This window comes from Mixophyes fleayi, chromosome 1, assembly GCF_038048845.1.
Source record: "Mixophyes fleayi isolate aMixFle1 chromosome 1, aMixFle1.hap1, whole genome shotgun sequence".
Lineage (NCBI taxonomy): Eukaryota > Metazoa > Chordata > Amphibia > Anura > Limnodynastidae > Mixophyes > Mixophyes fleayi.
Window position 1 is genome coordinate 360,366,935 of NC_134402.1, and position 19,136 is coordinate 360,386,070.

The 19,136-nt window shown below is 39.6% G+C and overlaps 1 protein-coding gene across 2 annotated transcripts in view; it reads right to left on the reverse strand.

Annotated features, from left to right (window-relative positions):
* HECTD4 (HECT domain E3 ubiquitin protein ligase 4) overlaps positions 1-19,136 on the reverse strand; it is a 236,234-nt gene that overhangs the window by 176,352 nt on the left and 40,746 nt on the right. For both annotated transcript variants that reach the window (XM_075178495.1, XM_075178494.1), the window contains exons 7-14: positions 16,652-16,822; positions 13,011-13,203; positions 10,582-10,743; positions 9,162-9,275; positions 8,835-8,975; positions 7,661-7,893; positions 6,954-7,099; positions 4,711-4,781 (exon numbers count right to left, since the gene is read on the reverse strand). In XM_075178495.1, the coding sequence (XP_075034596.1) occupies positions 4,711-4,781; positions 6,954-7,099; positions 7,661-7,893; positions 8,835-8,975; positions 9,162-9,275; positions 10,582-10,743; positions 13,011-13,203; positions 16,652-16,822 (1,231 nt within the window). The remainder of the gene's footprint in view (positions 1-4,710; positions 4,782-6,953; positions 7,100-7,660; positions 7,894-8,834; positions 8,976-9,161; positions 9,276-10,581; positions 10,744-13,010; positions 13,204-16,651; positions 16,823-19,136) is intronic.

Below are 19,136 nucleotides of genomic sequence, written 5' to 3' on the forward strand. Positions count from 1 at the left end.
AGAGAATCTCTTATCCTGTAACAAGCAAACTGAATTTTGTGAATCCTCTGTTTGCTGAGAAATCTAGTTACCCATCATCCTCCCCCTGGGAGAAGATTTCCATGAACGCCTGAAAGCTAGCTTCGGCCCACAGAAGGAGCCTCTGCGTCTTTGTCATGGCTAAAAAAAACTCTTGGCGCCACCCTGGTGAATAGGTACAGCACCCGTGTGACATTTGTCAGACGGTATCTACACCTCCAATCCCTTAAAGGAAAGACACAAGTTCTCATCACAGCAGACCCCTGGAGAGCTAGAATGCTCGACACACCAACTGTCTGTCCGCCGACTTATGCTGCAGATGGATAGGACCAGGAAATGGCCATCCTGGAATTTTGGAGCTATAACAGGAAGGAGGTATTTTTATTTCCTTTAGCCTGAACGATAATGGTGCTATGTTGAGAGCCAACAAAACACATTGAAAGAAAGAAGTTTATAGGCAAGGTGCACAGCCAGCTTCAATAATTGGTATTCTAATGAAATAGTCTAATATTAAAATATAACTTTTAATAAAGAATTTAAAATAAGCGAAACATAAAAAAAAAACAGTTATAAAGCCTATAGCGCAAGTCCACCCATAAATAGAGAAGACAGTTTGTGCAGACAGCATTTTAACATTGTATACATTATAACTGGGTTTTTTTTATATTTGGCTTATCTTAAATTCTCTATTAAAAGTTATATTTTAATATTAGACTATTTCATTAGAATACCAATGGCAGTGCACCTTGCCAATAAACTTCTTCTTTCTTTCAAGTACTTTATTTAAGTTTAAGGTTGCACCCTTGTTCACAAGCAAATAAAAAATACCTATATAATTAATATGAACATTATATAATACTAAGGAACAGAACGGATATCAGCTTCTTGTAATTTGGTGCAACATTCTCCTTCCTTTCTTATAGCCAACAAAACACCCTCAGAAAAAAGAAAGTGTTTCAAAAAGCCCATTTAAGACTTCACAGCTGCTGCCCAGTACTTACCACGAGAGTCCGTCTAACAGAGCCTGCAAAAACAAATATCTGTATCCCAATTTGTGTCACAACCAGAGCCGCATTCCCAAAAATAATCAGTGACGCTATGAATGTGTTGCACCAATTAAACAGGTCAGAATTCAGCCAGTAGGATAAAAAACCCAGAAGCAGCTGAATGGATGAACTCTCCACAACTGTGGTAACTCAAGCTGACACTAACTCAAGCTGACACTAAGGCGCAAGCAGACAACCGCCACCACAAAATATAAACCTAAGGACGACCTCAATCCAAAAGATTGCGCCTTCAATAACAGTGACCACTGTGAAAAGAAAGAAAAATCAACCTTAGCCAACCTTGGCACCTGAGCAACCACCAGTGGGGTCTTCTCCTATGCACCAGAACCTCTGGGAAAATAGAAAATGACTGTTGTCGACAGAACCTCTGGGACTTACAATTCAGTGATGCCCAAGACCTACTGAATAGATCATGCAACTTGTAGGAAGAGGGAAACGACTTGAACTCTTTCTCCGCCTAATAAAAGGAGAGCTTTGTAGGCTTAGGGACTACACTTCATGTACAGTATGAAATCATCCCCCCCCTGACAGACATGAGGAACTTCCTCCATCACAGAAGAGTTCTGAACCTCAGAGTCACCAACTACATTACCCGCCACCTGGAAAGAACAGTCAGAATCTGACTCAGTTCACAGCAGAGGTGCTGCCATCCGCCTATGCTTACAGGAGGACGGATGTGCAGCTGAATGCAACCTCCTCCATAAGGAGGAGGAAACTGTAAACCAAACCTTGCACCTAAGTCACAAGACCACGTACTTAGGCTGGTTCTGCAGAAACTGTCACCAAAAGTCCAGCTGGACTAAGAGCATAAACCCCACCCACAAACCACAGAGGCAGCGGGATATGGAGAATGGACGGCCACTAATATGGATCAATTAGGCAAGCCGAGCCACAGCCTAGGTCAGCAACCGAGCCCAGGTGGTTCCCCTGAATCGCGTAGAACACCCGGGCGCATCACAGGTTGCGGTCCCCAGACTGGCAAGCTGTGCATAAAGCATACGCAACTGGCCATCCAGACAGCAATTTAGAGCTACAATGGCAGATACCACCCAAGCCTGAACCCATAAGGTTCACCCCCTCTCTGAAAAATTATACACAGAAGGGGCAAAACACAACAAACAGTGACAAAAATAAGCAGCACACAATTAAAGCCCAGAAAGTGAGCCTGCTATACAGCCAAAGATGCCCAACAGTGTAAGGGTAACCTACCCAGTCCGGTACCTTACAAGACAAAGGGACAGATAAGGGAGAAACTGGAGCTCAAAAATGGCTGCCATGTAATGAGTGAGAGACCACCAGGGAGGAAGTGCAGGGAGAGGAAAGCAGCACTCCCCCCCCCCCCCCCAAGGGCCCAGCACTGAACTGGAAGCTGTCCTGAAGGACAGCTCCCTCCACCAATCCAGTGCTTACACCATGGTGTAACCACTACCTGACCCAGCCCCCTAAGTATGGTAATGGCTGCCTTCAGTAAGAGACAGCCACCTAGGGGGCCCACTGTGTCTTCTACCCCACCATTCTCAGCACTGTGCTGAGAAAGGCTTTCACTTACCTGCTGCCATCCTCTGTGTGCACAGTGAAGCAGCGACTGCTGTTGTGCAGCCATTGCTAGGGATATCGGGGCACACCATGCGGGGACTGTGGTCGGGTCCCCAGAGGGAAGCAGAGGGGCTGCAGCAGAGGCACCACCAGAGCACCTTCGATCCCCTGCTCCAAACAGCAGACAGATGTCCGTGCTGTGCCCTGCATATCCATACCGAGACTCAGCAGGAGCAGAATTGTTCTGGTTTTTTTTTAAAAAAAAAATATTTATACTACGGCTGCTGGCAAACTGGAAAAGGGAAATTATTCCGCCGACCACCACTAAGGAATATAAATTTTAGAACACTTACAAGCAAACTATGTGTTTAATATAGGAACTCTAAGGAATTTCTATACATTAAAATTCAATAATACCTCTGTTAGTGATAAAAACAAGAAGATAAGTGTACTCCATAAGAAACATGACCGTAGAACCTCTGTGCAGGGAATCCAGTGAATAAATATACACTATACCCCAATGTCCCCCATATAAGCAGGCATTTTATACAAGTGTTACAAACTATAACAAACAAATCTGACAATAAAGCAGGAAGTCGCTGGTGGCTGTTGTGAAATCTAGGAGGGCTGCATGAGGCTCAAAGGCCACCTGTTGCTCACCACTGATCTAGTGAAAGACAACCCATGTTAATTATAATTCAGCTGAAAAGTTGCTTTAAAGGTAACATTTATTTTAAAACAAAAACAAAAAAAAAAAAAAAAAAAAAAAGATTGTTTCCCCGGTTACATTAAGGTAGAAAAACAACTATATTACGTATGGTGCTAAATGGCAGTGCTTAAACACTGTGCTTTTCCCGAAAGGAGAGTGTAATGTTCATAAGTACTGAATCAATGTCATATTGACACATTGGAATGGTGGGAAATGTTTCTCCCCTATCACAAGGATGCAACACAGCTATAAAGATGCTTCATGTAGCATACTTAGGGCTGGGTTGCTCCATGCGATATGGGAGGAGAATTTTATCTTTAATTCAAGTAACATTTAAGCTATAATAAGCTAGGCCAGAGGTTCCCAAACTTTTGCAGTTCGCGGCACCCTTAGAGTCTCCAAATTTTTTCAAGGCACCCCTCCAAAATAATTACTGAGCAGTCCTGTTTTAGAAGTAGTTGGGTCAAAAAATTGTAACAAGTATTTAGGTCACAACAGAAATACTTATTTAGTTGTATGCAAAAATGCCCCTCTGCATCCAGGCACACTGCCCCCTCTGCATCCAGGCACACTGCCCCCTCTGTCATTCACTGCCCCTCCACTGCCCTCTGAACTGCCCCACCTCTGCCCTCTGAACTGCCCCTCCTCTGCCCTCTGAACTGCCCCTCCTCTGCTACGATCCATCTCACTCTGCCCCGCGCCAGGCATACAAAAAAGAAAGCAAACAGAATTTTACCAATCCGCGCGGCGCCGGGACCCAGCAGCCTTCTCTCTCTCCCGCAGCAGCTTGTCATTGACGTCGATATTCAGTGACAGAGGAGGGAGAGAGGAGGCTGCTGGGTCCCGGCGCCACGTGGATTAGTAAGTTTCTGTTTTCTTTCTTTTTTCTAGGGTTGGCCCGCGGCACCCCAGACACACTTTGGGAACCGCCAAGCTAGACGATGATCCAAGCACTGCTGTCTGACACTACACATAAACCTCACCAACTCTGTTGCACTAAAGGCTAACTTATTAAGAGTATAGAAACATTGTTACATAAATTAAAATACTACCAGTAGATTTTTAGCAGACTGATAAATTATACAAATAGTAAAAATTGGAAGGACAATGTGTGAGCTTGGGCTACTATCTTTTTAAACTCATTTAACATATGTAGTCTAAACCTCTGTGGTCTGAAGGTTTCAAACAACTTTAATATTAACTTGAAATCCACCAGAAGGCAACAGACCTATGTAATCAATCATCTTATTAATACTTGGTTGATATAAACATAAAATAGTCAGTGAAGCTCCCTCTTGAAAGGGACACAAGTCAATTTCAATTACAAACTATATACATTTTACAATGCAATGGGTTTTTTTAAAAAAAAAAAACACTTACCTTCTGTTAAAATCAGCTTAAGTAAGTTATTGATTTCAAGCTCTCCAGGGTTCAAGATGTTTAAACCAAAGCTGCAGTAAAAATATGGACAGATGGTGAGGAGGTTGGGATAAACGAATATCACATAATCCATTAATTATTAGATATACTGTTCTTATAATTTACCATGACCATATCTAGCATGGGTGGAGATCATCTTTACGAAGCTGAAGTGTTATCATTTAGAATATATACACTAGTAACAGATAGCTACAAAGGGAAAACATCTCACACAATACAGAATTTTATTTTTTTTAAAAGCAAAAAAAAAAAAAAACAACACCAGAAGAAAAAATTAACTGTAAAGTACAAATGCAGTCCTCTTACACAACACAGAGTAGGTAACACTGCTCAGACATAAGGCACTACCAGCGTACATGATACTTGAACTAATGCATTGTGCAAATGTGAGCTCACAATTACATTGATTGTTTTTATGTTTAATAAAATAATCATTATGTTTTTTTACTTTTAAGTAGTTTAAGGAAAGGTTTTAGAGTATTTTTTGAGCCTTAAATGGGTACACAATACTTTATGAATCAGTGCCAAAATATCCTACTTCAGAATTTGCAGCTAAAAAATGTGAAAAACATATTGTGAAGACTTTTTCAAGGTACTGTAATGGCGGTTTAGTGCATCTGACCATAATGACTATAATGAATTTGATATGTACGTTTTTGAGTATTTTTTTTATTACTATTATTCTGTTGTTTTACCACTTTGTTTTTTCTTAATTTGTTACTGGTAAAAAATGAGTGATAACAATCAATATTATAGGCGGTGATGTAGCAAACTTCCCATCTTGAGTCTGAGCATGTAAATACATGTTCTGACACTAGAGGCACAGTGACAGAGATAACCTAACCTCAACCCAGATAATCTCGATACACTAGAGCTCACATGACTAGTGTTCTCTGCCTGTCACCAGGGGAATTATTATGCACGTGGATAGCAAACTTTATAACACTGATTTTCCCATGTGTCTAATTAGTGATCAGGTGTGCCAAGCAGACACAACTGCAACTTACATGCGAGCTATGTGCCTCCGAGCCTTGTAGTTTTAAGCTGTGGACAATAGCTATGGGAGAGAGTGCCATGTGATGAAGTATATATTTTAAAAGGACAGACCCAACGCCACCGATGGCAGGGAAAGGATTAAGGCAGAGGATGACAATCCACTTATCATGGACGGGCCGCTGGCATTAGTGCTCATGTTCGAGAACACAAAGTTCTGGGCCACCCGTGACCTCATTCTAGGAGTGAGTGGCAACTTTATCTTTGGTCAATTACTTCCTTGGACAATAAAAACTGCACAAGTAACCCATTAAAGTAGCATTCATGTTAGGGGGCAAACCTGCCCTGTTGGCATTGGCTGAATTAGTTATGGGTTTAAGAAGATGACTTTAAGATCATCGAAATCATTTCCCTACCAGTCTATTTATACACACCCACACTCTTGTAAAATATATTACATTTTAAAAAAATATGACTGCTATGATGGGGGGAAAAGTTAGCCAAATTTTTACACCAAATCCCTAAAAATGTATGCATGTGCAATATGCTACAGATATGAGAAGCAACAGAATAACTGTAGGGGCAGAACTGTTAAATGCAATTTTGATTTTTAAAGATGTCCTCCACACAAACACATAAAACAAGACAGACATGTGTGCTACTTATGTATTCTACAAGTTTTAAGAGGTTTTCAGTTGCAAACAATATATGTAGCATAACATATGACAGATATAGAAAATTGCACCCAACTCCAGCAGGCACCCGAAGAACCTGGCAGACTATCTAGAGGGGGAAGAGTTTAGACTTTTTAGAGTCAAATTTAAACTCCAATACTGAGCCTATAAACCCCAGGGTTCAAGTGCCACCCATAATGGAGAGAGAAATAAATATTGGACCAAAAAATTGTGTGAGCTTAGTGTTAACTACAGAGACACATATTGTTTTTAAAGTCTATAAGATGTCTATGAACCAATGAATATTTGAGTCTCCACTTGGTTTTATAGATGTATGCAAAAAACGTGAATATTGACCTAACCACATGGAGTGTAAAAATGTCAGCAGAACTCCCAAAAAGATGTTAGCCCCACATAAGTAACCATATTGTTACACTTAGTACTTGATTATTATATATAATGATTATTAAAAATATGGAATAAAAGTTGACATTTTCATATAGTTAAAGAACTTACCTAATAGCTAAACAGACCTCCTTCTGAATTTCAGGGCAGATTTGGTCCTTTGGAGCCATAAGCAACTGCCACAGTAATAACCCAGCCCTGCGGATGGTCTCTCTGTTCTTCTCAGTTTGGGGGTTAAGGAAAAATTTGAATACCACCTGCAAACACAGAACAGTTCAGTTTCATTAAAAAATGAACTTCAATGTAACTGAATTATGGTTGTATAGATATCAAGTATGATTAATAAAATATAATGAATATGAATTTGAGGACTTAACAAAAAAAATAGTAATACATGAGACGTAATTAATATATTAGCTGATCTTATATTATAGCTTTGCAAAATATAAGAGGACTCAGCCTAAGTGGACATCTCTTCCTGCTAATATCTTTATTTTCTGCAAGAGGGTTTCTTGGTTACTGAAGTTTGATAATCCTCTCACAAAACAATAATTTGGGGACATGGACATAGGTCTGGCTGTAGACTGGTATGCATTCTAGCCAGTACTACAATAACAAGTAGACAATTATATACTGTAAAAGTAGTTAAAATAAGGACATATATTACCAGTGTACATATATAAATGGCAGACAGAGTTATAGCTCTCGTCTTTACATACTTACATTGTGGGACATGTCTTTCTACAGATCTATGGATAGATTATTACCTACTAAATTGAGCATGTGTAAATATATCTACAGCAAAAGAATTTCAGTACCTGGAACACCACAAGAATACAGCGGATGATACATTTATCTCCATTGACCATGGCTTTCTCCATGATGTCACATATGCTGCTCAGATGGTGTGATTCGATTGGATGCTGTTTTCCCAGGAAGGTTGTGATGGGTAAACTGTTGCTATTAGCCAGGAGATTAAGCTGGTGAATACACATGGCACCCACATGATGCAGTAATTGGTTTATAACCTCATTTGTGGTTACAGCCTCCCCTGCAGACAATACAGAAAAGATTACATAGCAGTAGTCTGATTAATAGCTTGTCAGACAATAAAACTGACTGATGAATCATAATGCAAACAGAGACCTTTTCAAAAAGGTGTATATAAATTAGCTATGGGGAAAAACTCATGAAGATAAAGGATACCCAAGATAGATTTTTACAAGGTTCTGGTTCAGCCAATAACAAATCCTTATTTCCCTGCAATTGTAGTGAATAAGACACAGCGCTATTATTATTACTCTCATGAGATAAAACATATAGAATATAGATTTAGGCTCTTTCTGCATCATTTCAATAGGCAAATTAGTTTCACAAGTGTTTTTGTTTGACCACTTCAAGACCAGGACATTGCAATATGCTGGATGACCATAACACCAATGTAAAAAGAGTCAGTCACTCAGAATGGAGGACAAATGCCTTGGTAAGCTAGTGAAGGGATCCCTTTTGTAGCAACGCTTTTGTAGTCCATATGTTTATGTTTACTATTTAAATAACTTTCTGTGCCAGTGAACAGTAAATAACTGTTAGAAACGATATATTGAAATGGGGACTTGGAACGTGTCTAGTCTGACACAACCTCTGATTGGACAGTTCTCGGTAGTGTCACAATGTTGAATAAATAAGTCTTCCACAGAAACCCAAATAAAGAAGCACATGTGTGTATTAGCAATCAGTTAGCCAGGAATACAAATCATAAAGAAAGTGCCAGCACAGAGGGGAAGGACTGCACAGCCGTAATGCTAGGACATTTTTCTACTATCATGTTATAGCATGTGTAAGTCTAATGGAACAAATGGTTGTCAGGCAGTAAATGGATGAAAAAATAAATTCTTAAAATATTTCTATCTATCTTTATATTCAATTATTTAATTGTTACATAAAGATTTTATGACGATCTAGAAAGTCTTTAATGACAGCAAAAAAATGTACCTTTGGGGTCAGCAATGATGTGAGTGACACCTAGTCTCTGGCATACGACATGGAAAGCCTGGTTCCCTGGATTACACCACTGATCAATGTAGTCATTGGAGCAGGTCCAGATCATGTTATTCATAGTATCATAACACGCACCTACAAAACAAACACATTAAGTAATAACCAGTTAATAGTTCTTCAGACTTCGCATACAAAAATTACAGTATGTACACAAAAAAAAAGAATATTAATTCTACAGTAAGAAAGAAAAAAAAACACAAGACCAGGTTTGCTTTAAAAATACCAAAACAAAAAGGAAAATCGAGGGTGCTTAACTCTTACCAAGTCCAGTCACTACTGCCCCACGTCCAAGCGAGCTGCCAGCAGCATCAATTAGGTCAGCTCTGTTTGTGAACTGCCCATCAGAAATGTTAAACACCAGACTGGAAGCAAGAACTAGAAAAAAGTGAGAATGCATTAATGAGATTTAACACTTATATAGCAATTAGGTTTTATTTTCCTGGAACTAAGAAAAGGAGTTCTGAGAGAATAGGGGGGGGCACAAATGTAATTATTTATGTTTACACTCTTGTTTAAAAAGCTACAGCTATAAACTTTTTTTTTTTTTTTTTTTTTTTAAAATAAAACAATTCTCTTTTCTGACCAGCATAACCATGTGGTTTCCTTGCACTGTTGACAGTATTCATTCAAAATTCTCCAGGTTATGGATCACTGTAGAAATGACTATTAACGAACTAACGAAGGGGTAACTGCAGAGAGTCCCCAAATATATTATGACAGTTGGTGGGAGAATGAGTATTTTATTGAAAAATATTGTAGTGGAGTAATTTAAATACATATGTGTAGCTCTGTAAGCTATAGCTCTATCACATGGGATGTCAGTTTATGTACTCCGTTTGTGAGGTTTGAGGATTTTGGAAGCATACAGCCAGAGGCTGCAAGTGCAAAGATCTAAAAAGCAACCGCTGACGTGACCCCAATAATCAAAACAATAGACTTGCAAGGAATATAGTAACACTGATAATTAGAAACTGTATGTATAGCTGTCAGGAACTGGACAACACGTAAAGCTCATATTGCCTTACGTTGCTGCTCAGATGCACAGAACACTTACGGGTATTGTATCATGTGGTATAGTATATTAGTTATTAATGCATTGGAAAGGACTTGCGTGAAAACAATAAGCCTACCAAAATCAGTGTGGGATTTTCAAGCAAGCCTGTTAATGCCTTTAGGGGTTAGTGCCTCATCACTAACCCCTAAACTCCTGAATTTAAATTTGGTTCCCATCCTATGCACTAACCATTATGAAAAGAGCAGAGTGGACACTACTCACTGTTGGCAATATGACAGTAGTATATCTACTCTAGAATGAACAGTGACTAACAGAAAGTCTAAGGAATTAGGGACACGGCATATTCAATTGTTTACATTTTCCACCGCTGAAAAAGTAAACAGGTTATTACGGTAATTCTACTCAGATTTCAGCTTGCAGCTCCCTGAGCCACGATCTGAAATCCAGTGAGAAAACTACCGTAATAACGGTATTTACGTGCACTATTACCGTAATGACGGTAATAGTGCGCGCGCTGCGAGATTTTTGGCGTTTTCGCCAACAATTGAATATGCCCCTAAGGGCACAGAATCGGTGTGGAGAAGAGGACCCAAGCAACAACCATAAATGAGGAGAGAGTTAAAAGCAACTAATTAAAGAAATGAGCAGACTGATCTAGCAACTTACTTTTTAGAGATGACAGGCCACTAGTTCCACCAAACAGAGATCTTGTTGCTGAACTTCCTGAACCTCCTGGGGGTGGTACAATAAGTACCAGGTATGTGCCACATGTATACATTGGAGTCTTTCTTAACATTTTCAGTGGAAGGCCACAGCTTGTATTTGCTGCTGCAACAAAGTAGGTTAAACAGCACTATTTTATAATCTGATTTAACATTTTCATAAATAACTCTACTGTATTTAAAGGTCTATTATCAGAATAGTCTTTCCATACACACAGTAAAGAGAGTTATTTGGTGGAATCAAGATTCAGCCAATAAATTCACTATATAAATTCACTAGGAGCTAGTAACAGAAAAACCATGAGGAATAAAGAGTTTCATGCTTTAAGGATGCAGCTTACTGTTTCATTAACAACTATTACATCTTTAAAGATTGATTCAGTTCACACAATGGGTTCCAAAGCTTTGCATAGTCAAACACACACGTTTTAAAAGGATAACCCCACCACTGACCATTTTTTAAATTTTAACCAACTGTGGGGCCTCATGTAGAGTTGGACACAAGTCCAATTCTTAAGCACAAAGAACGCTTTTAGCCACTGTCCATGCGCAGTAACCAAAGATCAGTCTCAGTCTGCTTAAAGAGGTGTGATGGGGAAAATACTGTCCGAACCTAGTAAAGTAAGGGTGTGTTCATGGGCTTAGGTGGAAGAAGCTGCAGATAGGCCTCTAGGAGACATATCTGTTTCTGGTACTCCCTGGTGCAAGATCCATATTGATGATGAGGATCATTAGCACGGACCTTGCTGTAGTAAAAATGCGTGCCCACTCAAAAAGCTTCGTCAACCCTAGTGCTGCCAGCCTAGGCTGGTGCAAGCAAAATTGGGGGGGGAACAGAAAGCATGGGGTCCCCCCAAATTTACTATTACCAGCTCTAGGCTTTGCCAGGCTGGGCTGGTGGCACTATTGCAGGAAAATCCGCAGCCAGTCAGCAAGGGACTGGATTCCACATTGCTTTTTCTTTAAACATTTATTTATTAATTGATTTATCTGCCTTACCGGGCCGTTGTGACTGATGCACTAAGGCATAACGGCACTGTAAGGCAGACTTAGAGGTGTGTATTATGAAGTGTGTGCCACTCAAAATGAAGGGTTATTGTCAAACTGTAAATTGTGTGCACGATACAAAAAGCCAAACTCTGATGAAGCATTTTAAAAACATGTAGTATTGCTTTCTGATCCGTAGATGTTCTCGCTGACTTTATCGATTCTATTGAGGACAGAGAAAGTTCAACTAAAAACGGCCCTCTGATGTAAATATGGCTCTCAGCAACGGGAATGCATTAGAAGCCAATTCCCAGGAGAGATCACTTACTTCCACTAGAATGAGATGAGCATAGCATTACTCCATACACTTGTATGTGTCTTTAATGGATTGTGTGTGAAAAAAATCCAAAATCATGCACTTGGGTTTCAAAAACTCAAAGGCCGAATATACTATTAATGTTATCAAAAAGATTAAAATGGTTATTTCTAGATCCCTGTCATCCAAGTTAAAGAGACTTAAAGTTAGGCTTACAGTTATGCCCAGTAGAAGAAAGACAGACAGTAATGCCACATCATTGGTGCTACCCTACCTGGAATACAGAGTTTTGTTCAGGAAACCATATCTCCAAAAGGACATAAATAAATCTTTATTTTAAAATTAGATACTATAGTGATCATTAGCAAGCTGATTTTGTTGACTGTCGTATCTATAAGCTAGAGCGTATCTTTACTCCTGCAGTATCTATGTGCCATTCAAAACCCACAATTAAAAAAAAAAATCCGATTACCAGCGCTCCTTGCCTTATGGCAGCGCTGGTATATTGGCTAAATGTTAGTGTGACAGCAGCTTAATTAAGCCGCCTGTCAGCACTGAAAACCGCCGATGCCGTCAGTGAGAGCCGCCCACTCTCACTATAAGACAGCTCTAAAGCGGCTGTATAAGAAGGAAGCATGCACTCTCTTATAGTGCAAGCTACCTGAATTCAAGAAACACTAGTTTGAAAGTTTTCTTTCATTTTATTTCATTTATTTTCTAACTAGCAAAATAAGTTATCCTAACTCCTAGGGCACTTAATTTAAAACTGAGGGGCTATTAGGAGTTGCAGAGGGGAGGGGTCTGTCAGCTTGATACATTTAACAAAGTTAACCAATTAAGTGCCAACTCCACACTCCCCTCATACAACCCATGGTAGCAGTGTCCCCTCCAGATTGGATGAATGAGAAATTCACCTGTTAGCAAGCATTTTTTTGTGTGCATGTTCAGGTTGCTCTTTTAAGTGCAGATCAGGTCCTCTGTGTTTATTATGCACATTTCATAATTTAACCTTTCCAGAATACATGGTTATATCATATTGTTAAAACCGCTAATATCAGGAGCAAGCTCACCAGTTTGGTCCTCTTTCAGTGTGTTTGAAATTGTCGATCCAGTGAGGGCAGCTAGAGTTGCTGAAGGAGAAGCTCTATATCTAGACAATCTACTCAGCAGCATTTCATTTATACTTTTTGCAGACTCCCCCTCTTTTCTCATTAGTATGATGCGCTCATGAAGAGGGCTTGCCATGTACACTCCATTTTCCACCTAAGAGATATACACATAGAAAAGATATGATTACATTTCACAATCAAACAATTACACTCACAATAGCCTGAACCGCAGGCAGCATAGCACTGCAGAAAATTGCACATAAACATATAAAGCTTTAGACTAGAAACAAGCACTCTATTTTCCCCACAATTCTTCTAAACAAAATCACAGTCAAATCATGCAATTTCACTCCATAGTAATTGGAACAAGTAAGAAAACTATGAAGTACAGAAGAACATATTATATGAAAGAGACTGGGATAAGCATATGATGAAATAATGCACTTCTTTCACTTGTTTTTTTTCTCAAATCATTACAGTGTGAGCTATTCACAACGTTAAAAAACTCCTCCACTAAAAATGTGTTAGTCCAGCAGGAGATCCTCTCCCGGGACCCCCGTCCTCTACAGCATAACCACCAATGGAACCAAAGCAGATACCAGTTAGTTTGACCCACAAAGGCTGGGAGGGATGGAGGCACTGGAAGAGTTCAATAAAACAGGTACTTGATTGGATAACAAGAGTACTTGTCCAATCAGGCACACTTCCCCACTGGTACTGAAAGAGATGGAACTGGATAAGACTGAAATAATTGTCAGAGGGGTCAGAAAATGTTCCAGCCTGCAGTTATTCTAGCAACAATTATATGGTAAGGGATGGTATCCCACGGGAGTGTGGGAGCAAACTTGTAATCTGGGGGCGGAGGAGGAGAAGTCTTTTCTAGTGTGGAAACTTCGCTGACAGTACAGTAGCTTCATTCAGAATGGATTAATAACACCTCAATAACATTAGAAAGCTCTGTGTGGAGATAAAGGGATTCTAGAAAAAAGAATAATGGAACTATACTCAATGATCAGCTTAGGAAGAAGATTTATTAGCACCACCTTAGAAACTAGTTAAATTAGAATATTTTACATTTACCTCTTAATACTATTCGACAATTATAAAGGGAATTAAAAACATAGGGTTAGACTCCATTCACCTAAATATCATGATTATTTTTATTACCTGTGGAAAAACAAAATGTGTGCATATGTGAACCAAACTAAACACATACGTGTATATATTTTACCCACTTTCAGTTTTTTAACTTTAGTAGTGAAACTACATTTTTTATTAGATGCTGTTCTTTCTTTCTGATTGATGGAAGGCCACAAAAGTGTTAATTTTAGTGCAACATGGTCTAAATCGGCAGTGTGTTGCCAGAACCAGCAGTAGACAGATTTGAACATTATGCCTTAACTTTTTATTAATAATGATGAATGTCTTTTTCCTCTAATAGAGCTGCAGTTCTCGCCAGAGCTTTTCTTACTCATCCTAAATGTATTTTGCTATTTTCTTGTGCTACTAACCAATACTGGCCCAGTGAACTTCACCAGGAGTCAGCTAGTGATGGGAACTTCTGTTGCGGGAACATAGTGGACTTGACACAGAAGGTCTTTTACAAAGCACACTCAATGGTCACCGCAAAACATCTACCAGTGCCCTTGGATGCTTCACCCAGCCTACATCAATGTGCTCGTCTACTCTCTAACTTGCAAGACAACACCACAACACAACAGACAACACCACAAGGCAGAAGTGCTAGGTTTGCAGAGTGGCAGAAAAATCTGAAGAGGTGCCAAAGGTGTCACATAAAAGTCCAACCTCCAACCACTAAGGAACCACTACTTTCATTAAATGCAACGTCAACTGGTTTTCTCCTAAAATAATGCTTGATTTAGCCCAATTTATGACTTAAATTAACCTTCAGAGTAAGCAGGCACCAGGACTGTTTTTATGTGGATGAATTTTATGTTTATTTTTTTTAATTACAAGTCAATACCTCATCTACACCAGGTCTAATATCATGCAAGCCCCTTTGCAGAATAAAAACAGCCTGACCTCTATACAAAGCAAGTTAATGCCCCTAAAATGTGATCCTGTCGCCTTTATTTCATTTTATTAATCTCGCTCTACAAAATGAAATCACATTTTTGTACTGCTTCAAAAACTTGGTGCACCAGTCTAGTTACTTCATGCTTAGCAAGGAACGCCCTTACTCCACCCAACTCCTCCCTTCAGTTGTGTAAACCTTACAAATGCCATATTGCTTCATACATTTATGAGCTTTGGCAGAAATGTAGGTGAACCAAAGTGATTTTTTTTTTGTTGCGTCTCACAGCAATTTATGAATAAAACAGAAAGCATCATCGTTCAAATTATTTTGATGTCCCGTGTAGCGTACTTTAATCAATTTTACAGATAAGCAAACTCAAGAAAAGCTGACCAATTTAGACCAAACATCCATGAAATTGTTGCATGCCTGGAGAACCATCAAAGATGGCTGAGGATGAATGAAGTCGCTGTGTGCATACATTACCCAACTGCAGTAATATAGCTTCATAGGATAAGGATGTTTGACCTGACCGCCAAACGATGTGTGTTGCGCCAAATTAGATATCATACCAATTGGCCAGATCATTAAGTGTATGGCCACCTTGAAAGCTATGAGAGGTCCACTATAACTCTCCCAACAGCTTTTAACAATAGCCAGGTCTCACTAGGTGATATATATTGCTCTACTAACTCAGTCAACCTGGCTTATGGTACTGTATCCATACATGCTGTAATCATGCCTGTCTTTTAGACCTACTTAGCTGCAAAATGCAGGATGTGTGGACTCAAACAACCACCAATTTCATTCAACATCAGATCAGGATGCATCAGCTGCACTAGAGGAAAATGCTGTTGAGCGGTTACTAGAGTTTTGTGCAATATTTTATTCATAGGGTCTATGCCCTCCTCTATGCTAATTTTAAACATAAATATCATACAGTGTGGATGACAGTGTCACTGAAGTTTCAGGACAGGTTTTCAATTTCTATAAAAAAACATTTTTGAAGACATAATAACAAGTTATGCATCACTCTCCAGAGTTCCAGATTTGCATTAAATAAAACTATAACTATGTAAGATTCTAGTTATGTGTAAATATTTATAGCAGCTAAACAATCAGCCAAAACAAAGAAAGAAGCAGGACATGGAATCTCAGATCTCTAAAGATGGTTTCCCTTGTAGACTTTACCATTTCCAAAATAATTCTCATAGGGGGGAATTCAATTGGCCGCGTTACTGCCAGAAGTAATGTGGCCTGCACACTATTATCAATATTACGGTAATAGTGCGCATTACTAAGTAAGGCAATTTCCCTGAGCTGTGAGCAGAGAGCCGGGTTAAAATTACCGTAATATTGGTAACAGCTTTAACGCCGCACTAATTCAGGGTGAATTGAATTCCTCCCATTGATACGCAACAGGGAGTACATGGTAAAAATAAGGGGTACATAATATTATAAGGTTGCAAAACCCTGCAACAGAATGATACAAATCTATCATTTGTGTAAGAGAGAAATAGATAAAATAAAAATTGACAATACAAACAAATCTTCAAAAATAGCTTACATTTAATTCAAAGATGTCCATGAAAACAGAGTGGCCCTTTGGAGTTTTTTCATTTAGACTTGCTGGAGACCAAATCCAGTAAAAGTAAGTGCCATCTGAAGACAGGTGCACAGTTGTCATACTGCTACCAACAGGAAAATGATTGGCTGGCATGGTGATTATCTGAGAGATCTACAAATAAACGTAAACAGTCATGTAATATCAGAGTTAAAAGTACATATATAGTTATCACAAGACAATATAAATTATCAGTATTTAAACTATCCACCACCATATAAACTTGCATGCAAGTCTAACTCACACAAAACTTATAAAATGTATTTACATGCTAAATTAAAAGTTTCTATAAATGTTTAATTTAAAGGTACTCAAAATGTTCAGACAGCAGCAAAAATGCTTCCATTATTTCCTGTTCATGAATTTAATTTTATACAATATCGACTAATGAAAACTTCCCATAGATTATCGTTCATGTAAGCAAAACTGTAAGACGTAGCTACTATATTGTGAGGGAGATAGAAGACTGTATTGTAACTTGCTTTGTAAGGGTGGCTATTATTATACTAAGCATACTTATTTGTCTATACCCCAAGCAGTTCTTTAGCTGGCGTATCAAATTGCTACATGGTTCAGCGAAATTTTATTTTCATTTTAAATTGCTGACCCAACAGCTGACTCGGCAATTTTGGGTTTAAAGGCAAATCCCAACGCCGATTCTATTCTGAACTAACACTACTAGAAACAACAGAAGATCTTGGTTTGATCAGCAAACCATAGCAAATTTAGTTTAATAAAATACTAAAAAAAAACAAAAAAAAAACACTCAGAGACAAGTCTGATACAGGAATGTTGGACAAAAAGCGACTAAGCTGCAAGCCTTCTTGTTATAGAACAGACAATGGCAACCAGCTGGAAAAGAAGTGAACAGTCTACCATCTAAATACCAAACAGAGCATTCACACCATTTATTTAAGCAAGTGGTACTGTCACTGCCTACTTACTCCCTTCAACTCAACATCACTTACTAAACTTATAAACACAGAATCAAGACATTTCATTCTCACCCCCTCCAAGTACCAAATCTAACATTTTAATTTGCCCCTACTTCATGTTGGTGTAAGACTGCCACAAACCATCCTCTGCAGAGCATGACGACATGTCAGTCCCTATGATGTCTACGGCATTTGTATAATGACCACAACATGCACCAACCTCCACCAGCTCATTACGTATACAGCCAATGTGGCTACTAAATGAACAGGAAAAGTGACCAAATTAATTAGAAGTCACATTTACCCAGGGCCGGATTAACACGAGGTCTAACTAGGCTACAGCCCAGGGGCCTCGGGCATCCAGGGGGCCCTTGAAAGTGGTCAGCTGCATTATTGATCAGTGCGGGGGCGCCCGGGCCCGATCAATGCTGCTGACCCTGTCACTGTAGTCCTTCCCCGGCGCTCAGTAGTCTCCTTACTGAGAAGATCTCGTGAGAGTGTGACTGAGTCTCACTCTCACGAGACCTCCTCAGTAAGGAGCTTACAGCGCACCACGGAAAGACTACAGTGACAGGAGAAGGAGGTAAGCGCTTGGGTGGTGGCGGCGGCGGGCGGCTCACAGGGGTAGCCTCACGGGGGAATGAAGGCCCCCTTAGCCCCGGGGCCTCCATTCCCTTAATCCGGCCCTGCATTTACCACACACCGTCCAATCTGTTGAACAGCTTGGGTTACAGTATATTTACACCACACACAGTTGTCCACCCTTGACGTTATTATTTACTGACAAATGTTTTGACAAACATATTTTATAGGCATAATTTATGTAATTAAAAAATGTATCAAAAAGTAAAAGTACCATGTGGAGAAAAAAAGGGCCCAGACTGAAAATAGTGGGCACATAGCCCTATTCAGACTACGGCTGCACACTATGTGCAGGTCCATTCGGCAGAGACGGACAGGGAGAGTATGCTGCCTGGCCGCTCTGATTGTTTTTAAAACACAATCAGAGCAGCCGGGCAGCACACACTCCCTGTCTGTGTCGGCCTAACGGACAGTGTGCAGCCGCCGGCAGCAAGCCCCTGCTAGGGGGGGGGGGGGCGATTGGCCCGATCGCCCCTGGATCCGCCACTGCTGACCACCATTCTCATTAGTACTTGCAAGCAGAGGCTCAGCAGCCAGGCATAAAAAAAAAATAAAATAAAAAAAATCATTCTCAAAATATAAGTGTGTCCAGTTCACCACAGCAAGGGGACAATAACCTCAAGATTCTTTATAAATAATAAAAGTGTGGACCCAACATTTTTCATTTATTATTGCAAAGTATTACACTGTCGCCACCCGACTACTTCTTATTACCACCCAGCTAGCAAAATTTTCTAGGGAGAACACTAAACAGGAATAGTCAAATTGTGCCCCAGAACAAGTACGTTTCACAATATCAACAAATATATGTTATGACTAAAACGAATATGTGAAAAATGATCAAAGCAACA